The sequence below is a fragment of the Peromyscus eremicus genome, chromosome 1 (assembly GCF_949786415.1).
Source record: "Peromyscus eremicus chromosome 1, PerEre_H2_v1, whole genome shotgun sequence".
Classification (NCBI taxonomy): Eukaryota; Metazoa; Chordata; class Mammalia; order Rodentia; family Cricetidae; genus Peromyscus; species Peromyscus eremicus.
The window spans coordinates 92,162,977-92,177,091 of NC_081416.1; the positions used below are offsets into that span (position 1 = coordinate 92,162,977).

Consider the following 14,115-nt stretch of genomic DNA (forward strand, 5'->3'; position numbering starts at 1 on the left):
CATGCTTCAGCAGCGCTCTCACTACCGTCCATGAGAGCCTCATCTGTTGGTAGACTAGACTTTGGGAAGACTCACAGTGTTAGGGAAGTCTTCCTCATGCCAAGATGACTCGATTCCTAGTCTTCCCACTCCCTGGGCCTTGGCTGTCCATCAGGAGCCCCAAGTCAGTTTCTCGGGCAACCCTGGATTCTGTGACTCTCTCTTCTCTTTTTTCTCTCAGAAGAAAAGCCTAGTTATTATTTTTTAACTACTGCTAACAACAAGTTATAGTTAGAGAAGAAAATCACCCCCCCCCCATGTCTCTTGTACAGGTTTGCCTGACAGTATTAAACAGTGAGGCCCCTGAGGAACTCCTGACTATGTCTGTATCTGAGCCCCAGACCTCTGGGCGACATGTGGGGGACTCAGTGCCTGACAGTCGAGTTGAGGTAGTGAGCATGTACCCATGAGCTCTTTTCCTTTGATGCCAGATGTAAACATACTGCATGTCCAAGTGCATCCAATAGTTAACTGAAACTTCCTTCTCCACTGAAAAATAAAATGTGGCTTTGAACAGAAGGAAGAGTGAAAGAAAGTTTGTTTTATCTTCATCAAAGGTCTTGGTTAAATATTCTCTACTGAGCTGTGAGGTGTGTTCTGAGTTCAGTGTTATGTCCCCCTGATAAATAGAATTGTAAACAAAATAGCAAAGATTAAAAGTGTCAACCTTGATGTCCTCAGGCTAGCAAGGTGGGCTGCTTTGGGGAGTCCATGCTGCTTGGCTCCCACAGAGATCTGCACTACGGGATGCACATTCTCTAGGTGGCGTCACTTCCTTGCAACAGGGGGTCAACGGTTCTCAGCTACCCTTGGGGTGTCTATAATAGCAATGCCAGTGTTTGCCCTCCTAACTCACGGCACTTCCTTTCCAGACAGAAAGTGTGGAGGGGAGCTGGGGGACTTCACAGGATATATCGAATCCCCAAACTACCCTGGGAACTATCCCGCCAACTCAGAGTGCACCTGGACCATCAACCCACCCCCTAAACGTCGAATCCTGATTGTGGTCCCCGAGATCTTCCTGCCCATAGAAGATGACTGTGGTGACTACCTGGTGATGCGGAAAACCTGTGCGTCTCTCCCTGGGCTTCCCTCCCCTCCCAAGACAGCCTGGGAAACCTGATGGCCTCCCCCCACCACCCCCAGATTTAAATGTGATGAGCAGGTCTAGTAGATTCTTTCCTTCATAGTAGAACAGAGATGGGACATGAGTTTATAGCCAAGTGGGGCTGACTTGACATTGTTCACTCTCGGTAGCAACATATAGTTTAGGGACTGTTCAAGGCCAAAGGCATGGTCCAGCCAGAAAGGAAAGTCCCTCCTGTTATCCTGACTCAGTCTCTGGTGTCTGTAAAGGGATGCTACCATCAATGCAGCTTGATTGAGCTCAATCCCAGATTCACCTCCTTCTGGGTCTGTGGTCTTGGGTGGACACTGGGAGCTTCTCTCTGTAGTCTTCTCAGGGAGGGGGTATTGGAGAAATGGCAGCCACTGCCTTGTAGGGTTGTTAGGACTAAAAGAGTTCAAGTTGCAGAGTGCTTGGAAAAGCCATGTGCTTTCTTTTCCTTCCTTCCTTTCTTCTTTGAAATTTACTGGTATATACTACTTTTATAAAATAATGGGTTTATTATGACATTTTCACACATGTATATGATATATTTTGATCATATTCTCCCTCCAACTAATTCCCTTCCTCTTCCCAATTAGTCTCTCTTCTGTGTTTGTCTTTGGGGAGGAAGTTGTTTGTTGTTGTTTTTTGTTGTTGTTGTTGTTTGTTTTTTGTTTTTTGTTTTTTTGAGACAGGGTTTCTCTATGTAGCTTTGGAGCCTATCCTGAAACTCACTCTGTAGACCAGGCTGGCCTCAAACTCACAGAGATCTGTCTGCCTCTGCCTCCAGAGTGCTGGGATTAAAGGTGTGTGCTACCACCACCCCGGCCACAAGATGTTATTTATAGGAACGTGGGCACCTTTCCAATGACTACGCCCTAAAGCAAACATCTCTTTCCCATGCCACCAATAAATGTACAGATCATGGAGCAGGGGCACTGGGGGGGGTGGTACAATCATGAGCTTGTCCCCTCTCCAAAACGGAATATTGATAATAAGCTCAGTCTTATACAGATGCTGTGAGTTCAAGAGTGCAATGACCATTATTAGTGGTTAAAATGCCTGAAATCAGATGAGGGTTTGAATCCTGTCCTCATCACATACTGGCTGTGGCCCTGGGCCACAAGTCCTTATTGTAACAGAGGTAGTAATTGGTCAGCCTCTATGGTTTTCAGAGGAATCAATGAGATCAAGCCCATAAAATGCTTAGTGTACCCCCAGAAAGCTACAATAAGTAGGAGTGACTCTTGCTGTGTATCAGCAACTGGGTCTACACTCTGGGGCCATCTCTCCACTCCTACCATGGATGGGATAGCCTGGGCTATGGCCGTTTGTCTGCTGAGGGCAGGTGGGGCTTAGCCTTTCCTTGGGGTAAAGTATAATCCCCAGTGGAAACTTCTCTATTTCCAGGGCTTTCTACTGTTAGGATGAGTGTGTGTGTGTGTGTGTGTGTGTGTGTGTGTGTGTGTGAGAGAGAGAGAGAGAGAGAGAGAGAGAGAGAGAGAGAGAGAGAGAGAGAATGAGAGCAAGTGAGAGCATTGAGAGCATGCATGTATGCATGTGTAGGTACTTGTGGAGGCTCGAGGATAACCTCAGCTGTCATTCTTCAGATGCCATCCATTTTGGTTTTTGAGGCAGGTTCTCTGATGAGCCTGGTACTTACCAAGTGGTCTAGAGTGGCTGGGCAGCAAACCTCAGGGGTCTACATGTCTCAGCTATCTCATGACTACTCTATCTGGCTTCAAAACAAAACAAACAAAACAAAACAAAAAACAAAGCCTGGATTCTGGATATCAAACTCAGGTCCTTGTGTTTTCAAGGCAAGCACTTTACCAAGGGAGCCATCTCCCTGACCAAGAGTTCTTGAGCTGAACGTACTGTGTGGGCTAAGTGTTTTCCAAGATGAGCACTTCCTGACTGCTGGCTCCATGACACCTCTTGAACCCCACCCCCTCCAACTTCCCTCGGCAGCTTCATCCAACTCTGTGACCACATATGAAACCTGCCAGACCTACGAACGCCCCATCGCCTTCACCTCCAGGTCAAAGAAGCTCTGGATTCAGTTCAAGTCCAACGAAGGGAACAGTGCCCGAGGATTCCAGATCCCCTATGTGACATACGATGGTAAGCAAGTGCAGCCCGTGGCAGGCGTGGTGTGGCCCTGCTTTAAACTGAAGGAACTGGCTTCTGGGCTAGCTGGCAGATGCTAACGAGCACACCCACTCAGCCAGCCAGCCAGGGTGAGGCAAAAGGACATGGCTGACTCACTTGGGCCACATTTTAAACAGACATTTGGGGACGCTTATTGTAGGAATGAAAAAGAATGGTTTAGAAAATACAGGGAAAGTGAATGGAGTCAGGTGTGAGAACATGGTCTCTTTCAGGACCTTGTGTTGGTGACTTACCATCTCTAAGAGTTATTTTCTTCAGTTCCACTGGCGATCGAACCCAGGACTTCTAACTCTGAGATACACCTCTAGTCAAACCGGATTCTCTCTTTCTCTCTCTCTCTCTCTCTCTCTCTCTCTCTCTCTCTCTCTCATTCTCTCTCATTCTCTTTCTCTTTGAGACAGGGTTTCTCTGTGTAGCCCTGGCTGTCCTAGAACTTGCTCTGTAGACCAGGCTGGCCTTGAACTCACAGAGATCCGCCTGCCTCTGCCTCCTGAGTGCTGGATTAAAGGCATGCACCACCACGCCTGCAAGCCATATTTTCTTAATGAGTGATGAAGAAAATCCTTTGAATGAACATTGAGAGTTTAACATGGACAGTTCCTGGCAGATAGTAATTGCTCAAAAGAATGTTAATGTTTTTAAGGTTGTGACATTTATTAGACAGCTCCTGAGAAGGGGAAGAGGTTTAACTCCAGGTCTTGGGCCTGCTTTTGACTCTGTGATCTTGGGCAAGTCAGGTGATGTTTCGGGATCCTCTGATTCCTGGAGACCTACTTAGACTGAGACTTGGTCAACAAATATTTGTAGTGACCAGAACACAAAGGTGTGTATCTCGTCATAGGTGCTTTCATGGGGTGCATAGAAACAAAGCTCTGTGAATACACAGGGAGAAGGCAGCAACTATTCTGGGTAGGCTTGGAGGGAAGAATCATTTTTAAGAGGTTCGGGGCTTGAAAGAATATGTAAATTGGGCTGAGACATAGAGAGGAAGAACATTCAGGAAGAGGCCAAAGGATAGAGCACCTGGCAAAACCAGGGTCTGATTTGGCCAGTGGGTAGGGCACACAGGAGGATATGTGAGGGTGGGGCTAGGCAGTGAGTAGCCTTGAATGACAAGCTCAGGAGAGTAGGCTTAATTTTATAGGGAGCTATTAAAGAATTTTAGGCAAAGAGACAACATCCTTGGCTTTCCTAAACTCGCTTTCCTAAACTCGCTTTCCATAGTTTATGTCTAACAAGTGACTAGACTAGACTTACCCTGTTCTGCAGTTGCTTCAATAATGTGCAATGGCCAGGACCAGGGCTCTTGGAATCTTACTCCTGGGACTCTGCTGAAGGGGACATTGAGCCTAGTCCCTGCCTGGAAGCAGATGTCCACCAACAAGCTCTCCTGTCTGAAGTCAGGGAGGGAAGCAAGCAGGACTCTAACTAAGGCTTGGGCAAATATTATCAAGGCATTGAGACATTTCACATGTCACAATTTATTCTGCCTTTGTGACATATTAAACGTCCCCCTTTAAAAAATAATTATTTTATTTTATATACATTGGTGTTTTGCCTGCATGTATGACTGTGAGGTGTTGGACCCTCTGGAAGTGGAGTTACAGACAGCTGTGAGCTAGGATTTAAACCTGGATCCTTTGGAAGAGCAGCAAGTACTCTTAACCTATGAGCAATCTCTTCGGCCCTCTAAATGTCCCTTTTAAAGAAATTTATTTTTATGTGCATTGGGATAAGGATGTCAGATGCCCTGGAACTGGAGTTACAGACACTTGTGAGTTGCCATGTGGGTGCTGGGAATTGAACCCAAGTCCTCTGGAAGAGCAGTCAATGCTGTTAACCACTGAGCCATCTCTCCAGCCCCCCAAATATCCCCTTTTTAATTGAACAAATATCAAAACAAGGGCTGGTGATGTAGCTCAGTTGGTAGATAGTTTGCATGACATGTATGAAGCCCACGCTCAGTTTCCCAGCACTGTATAAGCCGGGTATGGTGGCACTTGAAATCCTAGCAGAAGATGGTGGGGATGGGTGGGGTGCAGGTGACAACTGCAGATGACATTCTGGAGAAGGGCAACCAAGAGTCATGGTGACAGGCACTGGACATTCCTGAGCACCAGGTATGCACCACAGTGCCTCTTATGGGGCACATTCCTCATGGCCACCTCATGAATTGGACCCAGTCACTTTTGATGTTACAGATGAGGCCACTCAGTCTTGGAGATTTAAATAGTTGACCTGAGATCATGACATGGCAAAGTTGCAGAACTGGGATGACCCAGGTCTAGGGACTTCAGAGCCTGAGTTCTTACCTACGAGCGTCTCTGTGTTTTGAAAGGCAGAAGGGCAGAAGGAAGACAGGAAACACAGGAGCTCTTAGAAACAGTGTGTGTATGTGTGTGTGTGTGTGTGTGTGTGTGTGTGTGTGTGTGCGTGTATGTGTGTTAAAGACAACATTTTGGAAGCATCTGGTATAATGGCAAAGCACAGTCTAGTCTTCTGTTACACCATAGTGCACAACAACCTGCATTCCTAACAGTAGATTCCTTTGTGGAAGGAAGCCAGTCCTCTGAGGTCCAGACACTGAACAAGGGTGCAAAACTAAAACTAAAATAAGCAGGGCATGGTGGCACATGCCTGTAGTCCAGCACTTGATGGGTAGAGGCAGGAGGGTCAGCTTCGGTTACATAGCAATTTTAAGGCCAGCCTGGACAACATTAGACCCTTTTTTTTTTTTTTTTTTTAAGAAAAACAAATAAAACTTATTCCCTTGATTTTGTTTATTGATTTGGGCTTTGTTGTTGATGTGTTTGTTTTGAAACAGGGTCCTACAGCTCACAAAGTCACCTTGTAGGCCAAGCTGGCCTTGAACTTGTGCACTTACATCATATATTCATTAGAATAAAAGAGTGAGGATAAAGGTGCCACATTAGTAGTAGCAATGATACTGCGTGTGTCAAATATAATTGTGCAGTGACGGTGTTCCATCACCATCTCTGGACTGAAGAGACTTCTTGGGAGTGCTTCCAGTACCCCTCCACGGATGCTCTTATAATTCATGTGGCTTCTTAGCACATGGTATGCATACAAAAAGGCCATTTTTGATGTGTCTTGGCTTTGGAGAGGACTGTGCTCTGCATATGCTTATCTGAATTATGACTATGGGAAGCAGGCTAGACTTCAAAGTGGGATGAGATTACATTTGGAGAAGGAATGCCATGTGCACTGCATTTAATGTGTATGCCAGGACCAAAGAAGTGATTAATGAGGAAGCAAAAAGGCTGCTCATCTTTCTCAGATAGTCAAGTTCTCCATCCCCAAACCTATTCCACCTAAAGAGAAATCTTTCTTGGTGCTCAGAAGCTTGGTCACCTTATACATTGCAAGGACAGGAAGATAGTGGAGGTGGGCAGGTGCTAGAGAGGGAAAGAAAAGCCTGGATGAGCTCAGAGCAGAGGGAGCACGGGTAGGGAGCAGTCCCAAGACCCTCCTACAGGAAAAGTCAGGGTCAGAGGAGAGCCGAGACTCCCCAGGAAGCAGCCAGTGAAACAGCAGGAAAACCAACGTGCAGAGTTTTCTAGATGATGAAAGGGGAACTGGATGAAGGAAGAAGGTGACCAGCCAGGTCAATGCTACTAATGCATGAAGGGAAGTGAGGACCAGCATTTGACTTTGGGACACACAGCATGAAGCTCATTGCTGAGCTCAGTAGGCAGTTTTGGGGGGGTGCTTGGGACAAAACTGAGCACAGTGGGTTTAGGAGAAGAAAAGTCCAATTGTAAACTGAGAGCCGACCCTGCTCTGGCAACAACAGGGAAGAGAGCCGCGAGATGGAAACTGGCTGGAAAGATGAAGTTAAACGAAGCATCCTTAAAATCAGTTTTCGTGCTGATGGGAGTTAGTAGAAAGATTTCTGTGGAGGGGAAAGTGTAGACTTACTGGCTGAAGTGTCCTTGACTTGGGGAGGGAAGGTGCAGCTGGTGGGGGAGGCAGACGATGGGTCTTGACTGGAGGCACAGAAGTCCCCTCTGAGGGGAGGGGAGGGAGGCAGGGGAGATGCCAGCTGAGAATGGAAAGTTCTCTGAGAGCAGCCACTGAAGGGGGACTTCTCGGGGCTTATAAAAGACAAAAGTGTGGGTTTGGAAATAATTAAACAGTGAGGAGCAAAACGTGTCCTTTGTTTCAACAGAAGACTACCAGGAACTCATTGAAGACATAGTTCGAGATGGCAGGCTCTATGCATCTGAGAACCACCAGGAAATACTGAAGGTGAGTACCGGCCTCAGCAGACAGGAAGGTAGCCATCAACTCTCCACATACAGCTCTTCCTTCCAGACACTGAGCCTATGGGGACCAAGGCCCTCTCCATCCTTCCTGTCTTTAGTGGTTTTTTTTTGTTTTTGTTTTTGTTTTGTTTTTTTTTTTTTTTCATTTTTCAAGATAGAGTTTCTCCGTGTAACAGCCCTAGCTGTCCTGGAACTAGCTCTGTAGACCAAGCTGGCCTTGAATTCACAGAGATTCTCCTACCTCTGCCTCCCGAGTACTGGGATTAAAGGCATGCACCACTGCCTGGCTTCTTTAATTTTTTAAAAATATATATAACCATTAGTGTTTATATATATATATCATATATTTGAGAATTTCATATATATATATATATATATATATATATATATATATATATATAAAATTTATTTTGCTCTTAGCTACACTTCCCCCTAACTCCTGCCAGACCCTGCTCAAGGTATTCCCTTCCCAATTTCATGTTTTCTCTCTCTTTTTTAAAATAACCCACTGAATCCAATTAGTCCAGTTGTAGCACTTACAATTAGTGTATGCACATGGTTGCAGGGTCAGCCACTGGAGTATGGGCAACCTGTGAAGGACCACACCTCTAAAGAGAACTGCGTCTCTCTCCTCCAGCGGCCATCAATTGCCAATAGTTCCTCAGTTAAGGGTGGGCTTTGTGAGCTCTTCACCCCCCCACCCTGGGGGTTTGGCTTCCTCTCGGACTGCTCTTCTGCTGGCAGACACAGCTGCAGGAGTTCGTGCATGCAGTGGTTCTACTTACACTGGGCATTTGTGGAGGGGCAGGTGTGGAGGGTGCTTGCTTACAAATCCAAGTCGCGGGCATATAGTGTTTTTATGTTCAACTTGAATAGTGAAAGACCTTTGCCTCCTAGTTTATGAACTCAAAGCCCACCACATTTCAGACACTTGTGAGTAATTTTATATCAAAGACTTGCTTAGCACTAACCCTAAACTGTTTTCCAAATTTCTATGTTGTATCTCATATGGTTGAGAAAAAAGTTTTCTTACGTCAAGTTTTTTTTCATAAAGTAATACATCCTTATTATTAACAATTAAGAAAAATTAAAACTGGAAAGAAGATAAAAATCAGGGGAAACAATTTCACAAAGTGTTTTCTAGCTAGTGAACTCCAGTTGATAGTGAGTCATTATGATTCTATTGGCCAAATGCCAGAAGGTTTGAGTGTTTTGGCCTGGTAACAAAAATTCTGTTCTCTTCAGGATAAGAAACTGATCAAGGCTCTATTTGATGTCCTGGCACACCCCCAGAACTATTTCAAGTACACAGCCCAGGAGTCCCGAGAGATGTTTCCAAGATCTTTCATACGATTGCTGCGTTCCAAAGTGGCAAGGTTTCTGAGGCCTTACAAATGACTTCCCACGTGCCACTCAGTGTCTTACTGTGGCCTCAATGGGCTGAAGCCGTCTACCCTCCACATGCCAGCAAGCCATCGGATTACCATCATGCCCGGTATCAGTGACTCCTTACAGTTCAGTTTTTATAGATAATACAGACATCTTGGTAAACTGAACTTGGGTTTTCTTTCCCAGCTTCAGATGGCTTTGAGCAGCACTAGCTTCTCACTGTGTGGGCATGTGTCCTGGGTGTGTCCGGGGCTGGCTGAACTGGCCTCCTTTTGGGTTCTCACTCCTCTGATGGTCTGTAGTGGAAAGGAGGCCACAGAAGGACCACTCTGGCTGCAGTTCCACGTCCTCCAGGCCAGTCCTCTCCCAGGGAGCATCTGTACTCATGCAGAGGCCGAACAGACAAGCAGGAGGCAAAGGCAAGCACTCCAGGAGCCACCCAGGTCCTCTGAGTAGTGGCAGGATCCCGATCCTCTCAGCCTCTGTGATGCCAGTTTAATCCCAAATGTGTTGAGTTCTAAGCAGTGATGATTAAAAAAAAAAAAAAACTAGAAAGAATTAGAAATCAAAAGGCAAGTGTAGCCCTTCTGGAGACATCAATAGTGCATGCACACACAGCAAATGTAGAGGGGCTGCTGTAGTAGCATCCCCCATGCCTTCCGGCACACTGAGCACTGTGCTAGGGATTGGAGAATTCCTGGAGGTGATTTTAATGGATGGCAGTTATCCATCATCATGGAAGGGAGACTTCATCAGTCCAAGGTCAGCACTGCCAGGCTCTCCCCCCCCCCCCCCGCCCCCGTGCCAGTAGTGACTGGCACAAGTGCCTTCCTGTTTCATTCTCCCAGAGTGAAACAGTCTGAGATGAAGTGGCATCATGTAGGGCACTGTCATTCTCTGATGGTGGGCCACACACTTGTTCCCAGGCCACACAGTTAAGTCACTTTGGTTTGCATAGTGGGACCGTATAGTGATTCCCCTCCTGCATGAACTTGACTTTTCAATATTACTGAGCTTTTAAGCATTTTAATATCTACCCCCATCCCCGGCAGGCAAAAACCTCATTACAGTGGATGAAGGAAAGATCCTATTGGGCTAGAGATGTAGCTCAGTGGTAGAGTACTTGCCTAAGATGTACAAGGCCCTGGGCTTGGCCCTCAGTACCACTTTCTCCTCCAAAAGAATCCTGTCAATCAAGCTACTGTCTCCCTAATGGATGGACTGACTACACATAGCCATAGGGTTTTATTCTTTCTGTGGCAATTATAGCACACCATTCTATATACCAAAGTACTAAAAAATGTTTAATAAGCATTTTAAAAAGAAAACAGAATATTTCATTATTATTAGACTTGTTTTTCCACCTCAATGTTGTTTTTAATCTATTAATAACATTGACTTTTTTGGGGGGAGACAGTGTCTTACTATGTAGCCCTGTTAACCTGGAATCTATATGTAGACCAAGCTAGCCTCAAACTCACAGAGCTTCACCTGCCTCTACTTCCCAAACACTGGGATTGAAGGTGTGTGCCACCATAACCAGAGACATTGACATTTTTAAAGCTCTAGTGAACTTTTAATTTTTATTTGGATGAAATTTCTCTTCAAGAATTTGTACATCTTGCTAGGCACATTGACACCTGTAATCCCAGCACTCAGGAAGTACAAGCAGGAGGATTAGGAGTTAAAGCTCACCCTCAGCTACATAGGGAGTTTGACTCCAGTCTGGGTTACAAGAGACCTTTTCTCAAAAAAAAAAAAAAGTTTTTAAGCATATTCAGTTAAAAAAAATCATTAAGGGGTTAGAGAGATGGCTCATCAGTTAAGAGCACTTGCTGCTCCTGCAGAGGGCCCAGGTTCAGTTCTTAGCACCCACTCTAGGCAACTTACAACTGCCTATAACTCCATTTCCAGGTGATCTGTCACCCTCTTCTGGCCTCTTTGGGCACTGCATGCATGTGGTGCACATATACCCATACACATACACATGCAATTTAAAAATATAAATCTTTGTTTTTAATGTTTAAAAATTTTAGGCCAGGTGGCGGTGGTGCATGCCTTTAATCCCAGCACTCAGGAGGTAGAGCCGAACTCTGTGAGTTCGAGGCCAGCCTGGTCTACAGAGCGAGATCCAGGACAGGCTCCAAAACTACACAGAGAAACCCTGTCTCAAAAAAACAAAAACAAAAACAAATTATTTTATGTGTATGGGTATTTTGTTTACATGTATGTCTGTGCACCACATGCACACCTGTCCCAAAGAAGCCAAAAGAGGGTGTTGGGTTCACTGGGACTGGAGTTACAGATGACTGACTTTAAGCCAATATGTGGGTGCTGGGAAGCAAACCCTGGTCCTCTGGAAAAGCAGTCAGTGCTTTTAACTGTTTGCCAGCTCTCCAGCCTCTAATCATTTTTATTTCATTTTATATTTTTGAGACAGGGTCTCATGTATTTCTGGCTGGCCTTGAACTCATTTACCTGCTCCTGCCTCCTGAGTGCTGGGACTGAAAGTGTGCACCACCATACCTGGATATAAAATAAGTCTTTAAAAAAATCATTAAAATGAATTTGATATGGTACAGTTTGACCTGTATTTCTGAGTTTGACCACAAAGTGGAAATTCAGAGTTCACCTGAGTTAGTGACCCAGCTGATCAGGAGGATAGGAGGGCTGAGCCTACTAACTTGGTGTTCATGACAGCGTATTGTGTTGCCTTTCCAGAAGGCTGGGGGTGGGCATAACTGGAGGGGTGGCAGGAGGCTGCATGGAACCAGTAGCTTTGAAGTATCCTCCAGGAGCAGACCCCCCTCCCCCACCAGAGCTATGCTTCTGGTACAAGTGTGAACCCCTGATATCCTCCAGGAGCAGACCCCCCACCAGAGCTGTTTCTGGTACAAGTGTGAACCCCTGATATCCTCCAGGAGCAGACCCCCCCACCAGAGCTGTTTCTGGTACAAGTGTGAACCCCTGATATCCTCCAGGAGCAGACCCCCCCACCAGAGCTGTTTCTGGTACAAGTGTGAGCCTCTCAGTAGAAACTCTTCAAGTTTCTACTCTAGACATATCAGCCACCCTGAGAGATTCTGTGGCCCTGCTGGGAAGCTGCCTGGCTAGCCAGGCAGTTGGCTACCTACTAAGTCAACCCACATTGTTTATCCAGTCTGTGCCAGGTACTATTTTGGGCCCTAGAGATTAATCAAAGAGCTCAGTAATAAGGTAGATAGGGTCTTAGTCCTCATAGAGCTTGTATTCTAGAAGGAAGAGAATGAACTTGAATTGGCTAGTGGTAAGTGCTAGGTTATAAACTAAAACTGATGTAACAATGGCTCTGTGGCTACTTTAGGTTTGGGGACCAGGCCAGAGAACCACAGATGGGCCAGATTCCATCAGCTGTGGGATCAGAAGGAGAGGTTTGGGTTTAATTCCAAATACCCTTTGAAGTCTGTGGTGGAGTTAAGCAGAGAAATGGGGTGGCTTATATTTGAGTGTGTGTGTGTGTGTGTGTGTGTGTGTGTGTGTGTGTGTGTATCTTCATGCCTTCATGCACACAGTTTTACACATGTGTGTATGTGGTGGTCAGAGGGCAATTTGATGTCGTTCTCAGGAGCTGTCCACCGTGTTTGTTATGACCAGGACTCTCACCAGCCTAAAGCTCACCAAGTATGCTAGGGTGGCCCATGAGCCTAGGGTGTCTGCCTGCCAGGCATGGGATTACAAACACACGCCACTACACCCAGCTTAACTTTTCTTGCGAGGGTTCTGGGGATGGAACTCAGGTCCTCATGCTCACACAGCAAGCACTTTTTACCCTCTGACCCACCTCCTCAGCACCCCAGGCTTATGTTTCTAAAAGGTACCATGGACTCCTCGGTGGATGGCTTTGAGGAAGCAGGCACAGGAACTGTATAGGAGGCTGGTACCACAGGGCAGGCACTCATCTGGGTGGGAGTGGGGAGGCTCCAAAGTTGAATGTCCACCTTCCTGCCATTTGAGCTGGTTCTGTGGGTGAGTTCTGAGTAGGCGTGGGAGTCTGGGAGTCCCACCTTCCAGCTGTGGATATTGTAATGCAGCCACACACTGCAGTCCTGCCTCTGTGGATCCAGCAACATTCTCCTCCATTTCCAATGCTAATGAGAGCCTGCCTTTTCACACCAACAGATGATTACCTTCCCCTGGGGAAATTGCTTCCTCTGAATCATCCTCTGAGCTGTTAAGTGCAATGCCTACAGGCATTTGCTGGATTTAAGTGTGCAGATGATTCTCATGTGGCATGTGGGAACCTGAGAAAGGCAAAGGCTGAATGCAAGAAGTAAGGTTTCACTTGCCCTTGGGTAGAACTTTGCAGGAAGATGGACCAGGGCTGTGCCCTGCTGCAGGCTGCCTCAGACTGGCGAGCCGGTGCACCCAGCGATCCTCCTACAGGCCCAGCTACACAGATGTCATTGTGTAGGACTGTATGCATCTGTTTCCTGCTCCACACTGAGGTGGGTCCTGAGAGCTTTGCCCAGGTCTACACCACTTCTCAGGAGCATCTGAAAGGCAAATGGATCAACTGAGGCTAAATGGTTCCTTGTTAAGTAAAGGGAGCCTTCTTACCCCTGGCTAGCTAACAGGCCAGCTACGAGCTGTCCCCAAAGTTGATCCTGGAAGAGGCCAGAGGGACTCATGCATAGGAATTAGAGGCCACCACTAGTGCTGCTTTCTATGACCTGTCACACAGGGGTATGTGAACTCCTGGTATCCCATCTCCTTTCTCTAGGTATTCATATCAGCCTGCAGGAAACAGACTGGCGGCCCAGCAGGGCTATTCCAACGATTAAAGGCAGAGAATATAGCCACAAAGAAGTAAGTAAGCTGGACATGGTAGCTCACACATGTAATCCCAGCACTTGGGAAGGCAGCTGTGTGGCTGTCATTTGGAAGCTTGCCTGGGCACACAGCAACCACCAGACCAGCCAAGGCTACAGAGCAGGACTCTGAAAAATAAGACACAAGGATCTCCTCAAACAGTACAGTAGGAGCAAAATAAATTTAGAAAATGAAACCACTTTAATTTACAGGCAAGTTGTTCTAGTTGAATTAAAGCAATACAAATTAAGCCCAGTTACCACAATGATAACA

General features: G+C 46.3%; 1 protein-coding gene and 1 long non-coding RNA gene across 2 annotated transcripts in view; one reads left to right on the forward strand and one right to left on the reverse strand.

Moving 5' to 3' along the window:
• Scube2 (signal peptide, CUB domain and EGF like domain containing 2) overlaps positions 1 to 9,789 on the forward strand; it is a 65,203-nt gene extending 55,414 nt beyond the window's left edge. Inside the window, exons 20-23 of the mRNA XM_059268989.1 lie at positions 912 to 1,109; positions 3,119 to 3,271; positions 7,509 to 7,588; positions 8,851 to 9,789. Coding sequence (XP_059124972.1) covers positions 912 to 1,109; positions 3,119 to 3,271; positions 7,509 to 7,588; positions 8,851 to 9,003 — 584 coding nt within the window. The 3' untranslated portion in view covers positions 9,004 to 9,789. The remainder of the gene's footprint in view (positions 1 to 911; positions 1,110 to 3,118; positions 3,272 to 7,508; positions 7,589 to 8,850) is intronic.
• On the reverse strand, positions 8,936 to 13,435 carry LOC131915583 (uncharacterized). Its single transcript, XR_009380366.1, has 2 exons — positions 12,852 to 13,435; positions 8,936 to 9,511 (listed from the first exon to the last, which is right to left on the reverse strand). It is a non-coding gene; the product is annotated as an uncharacterized LOC131915583 (long non-coding RNA).
• Positions 13,436 to 14,115: the final 680 nt, after the last annotated feature.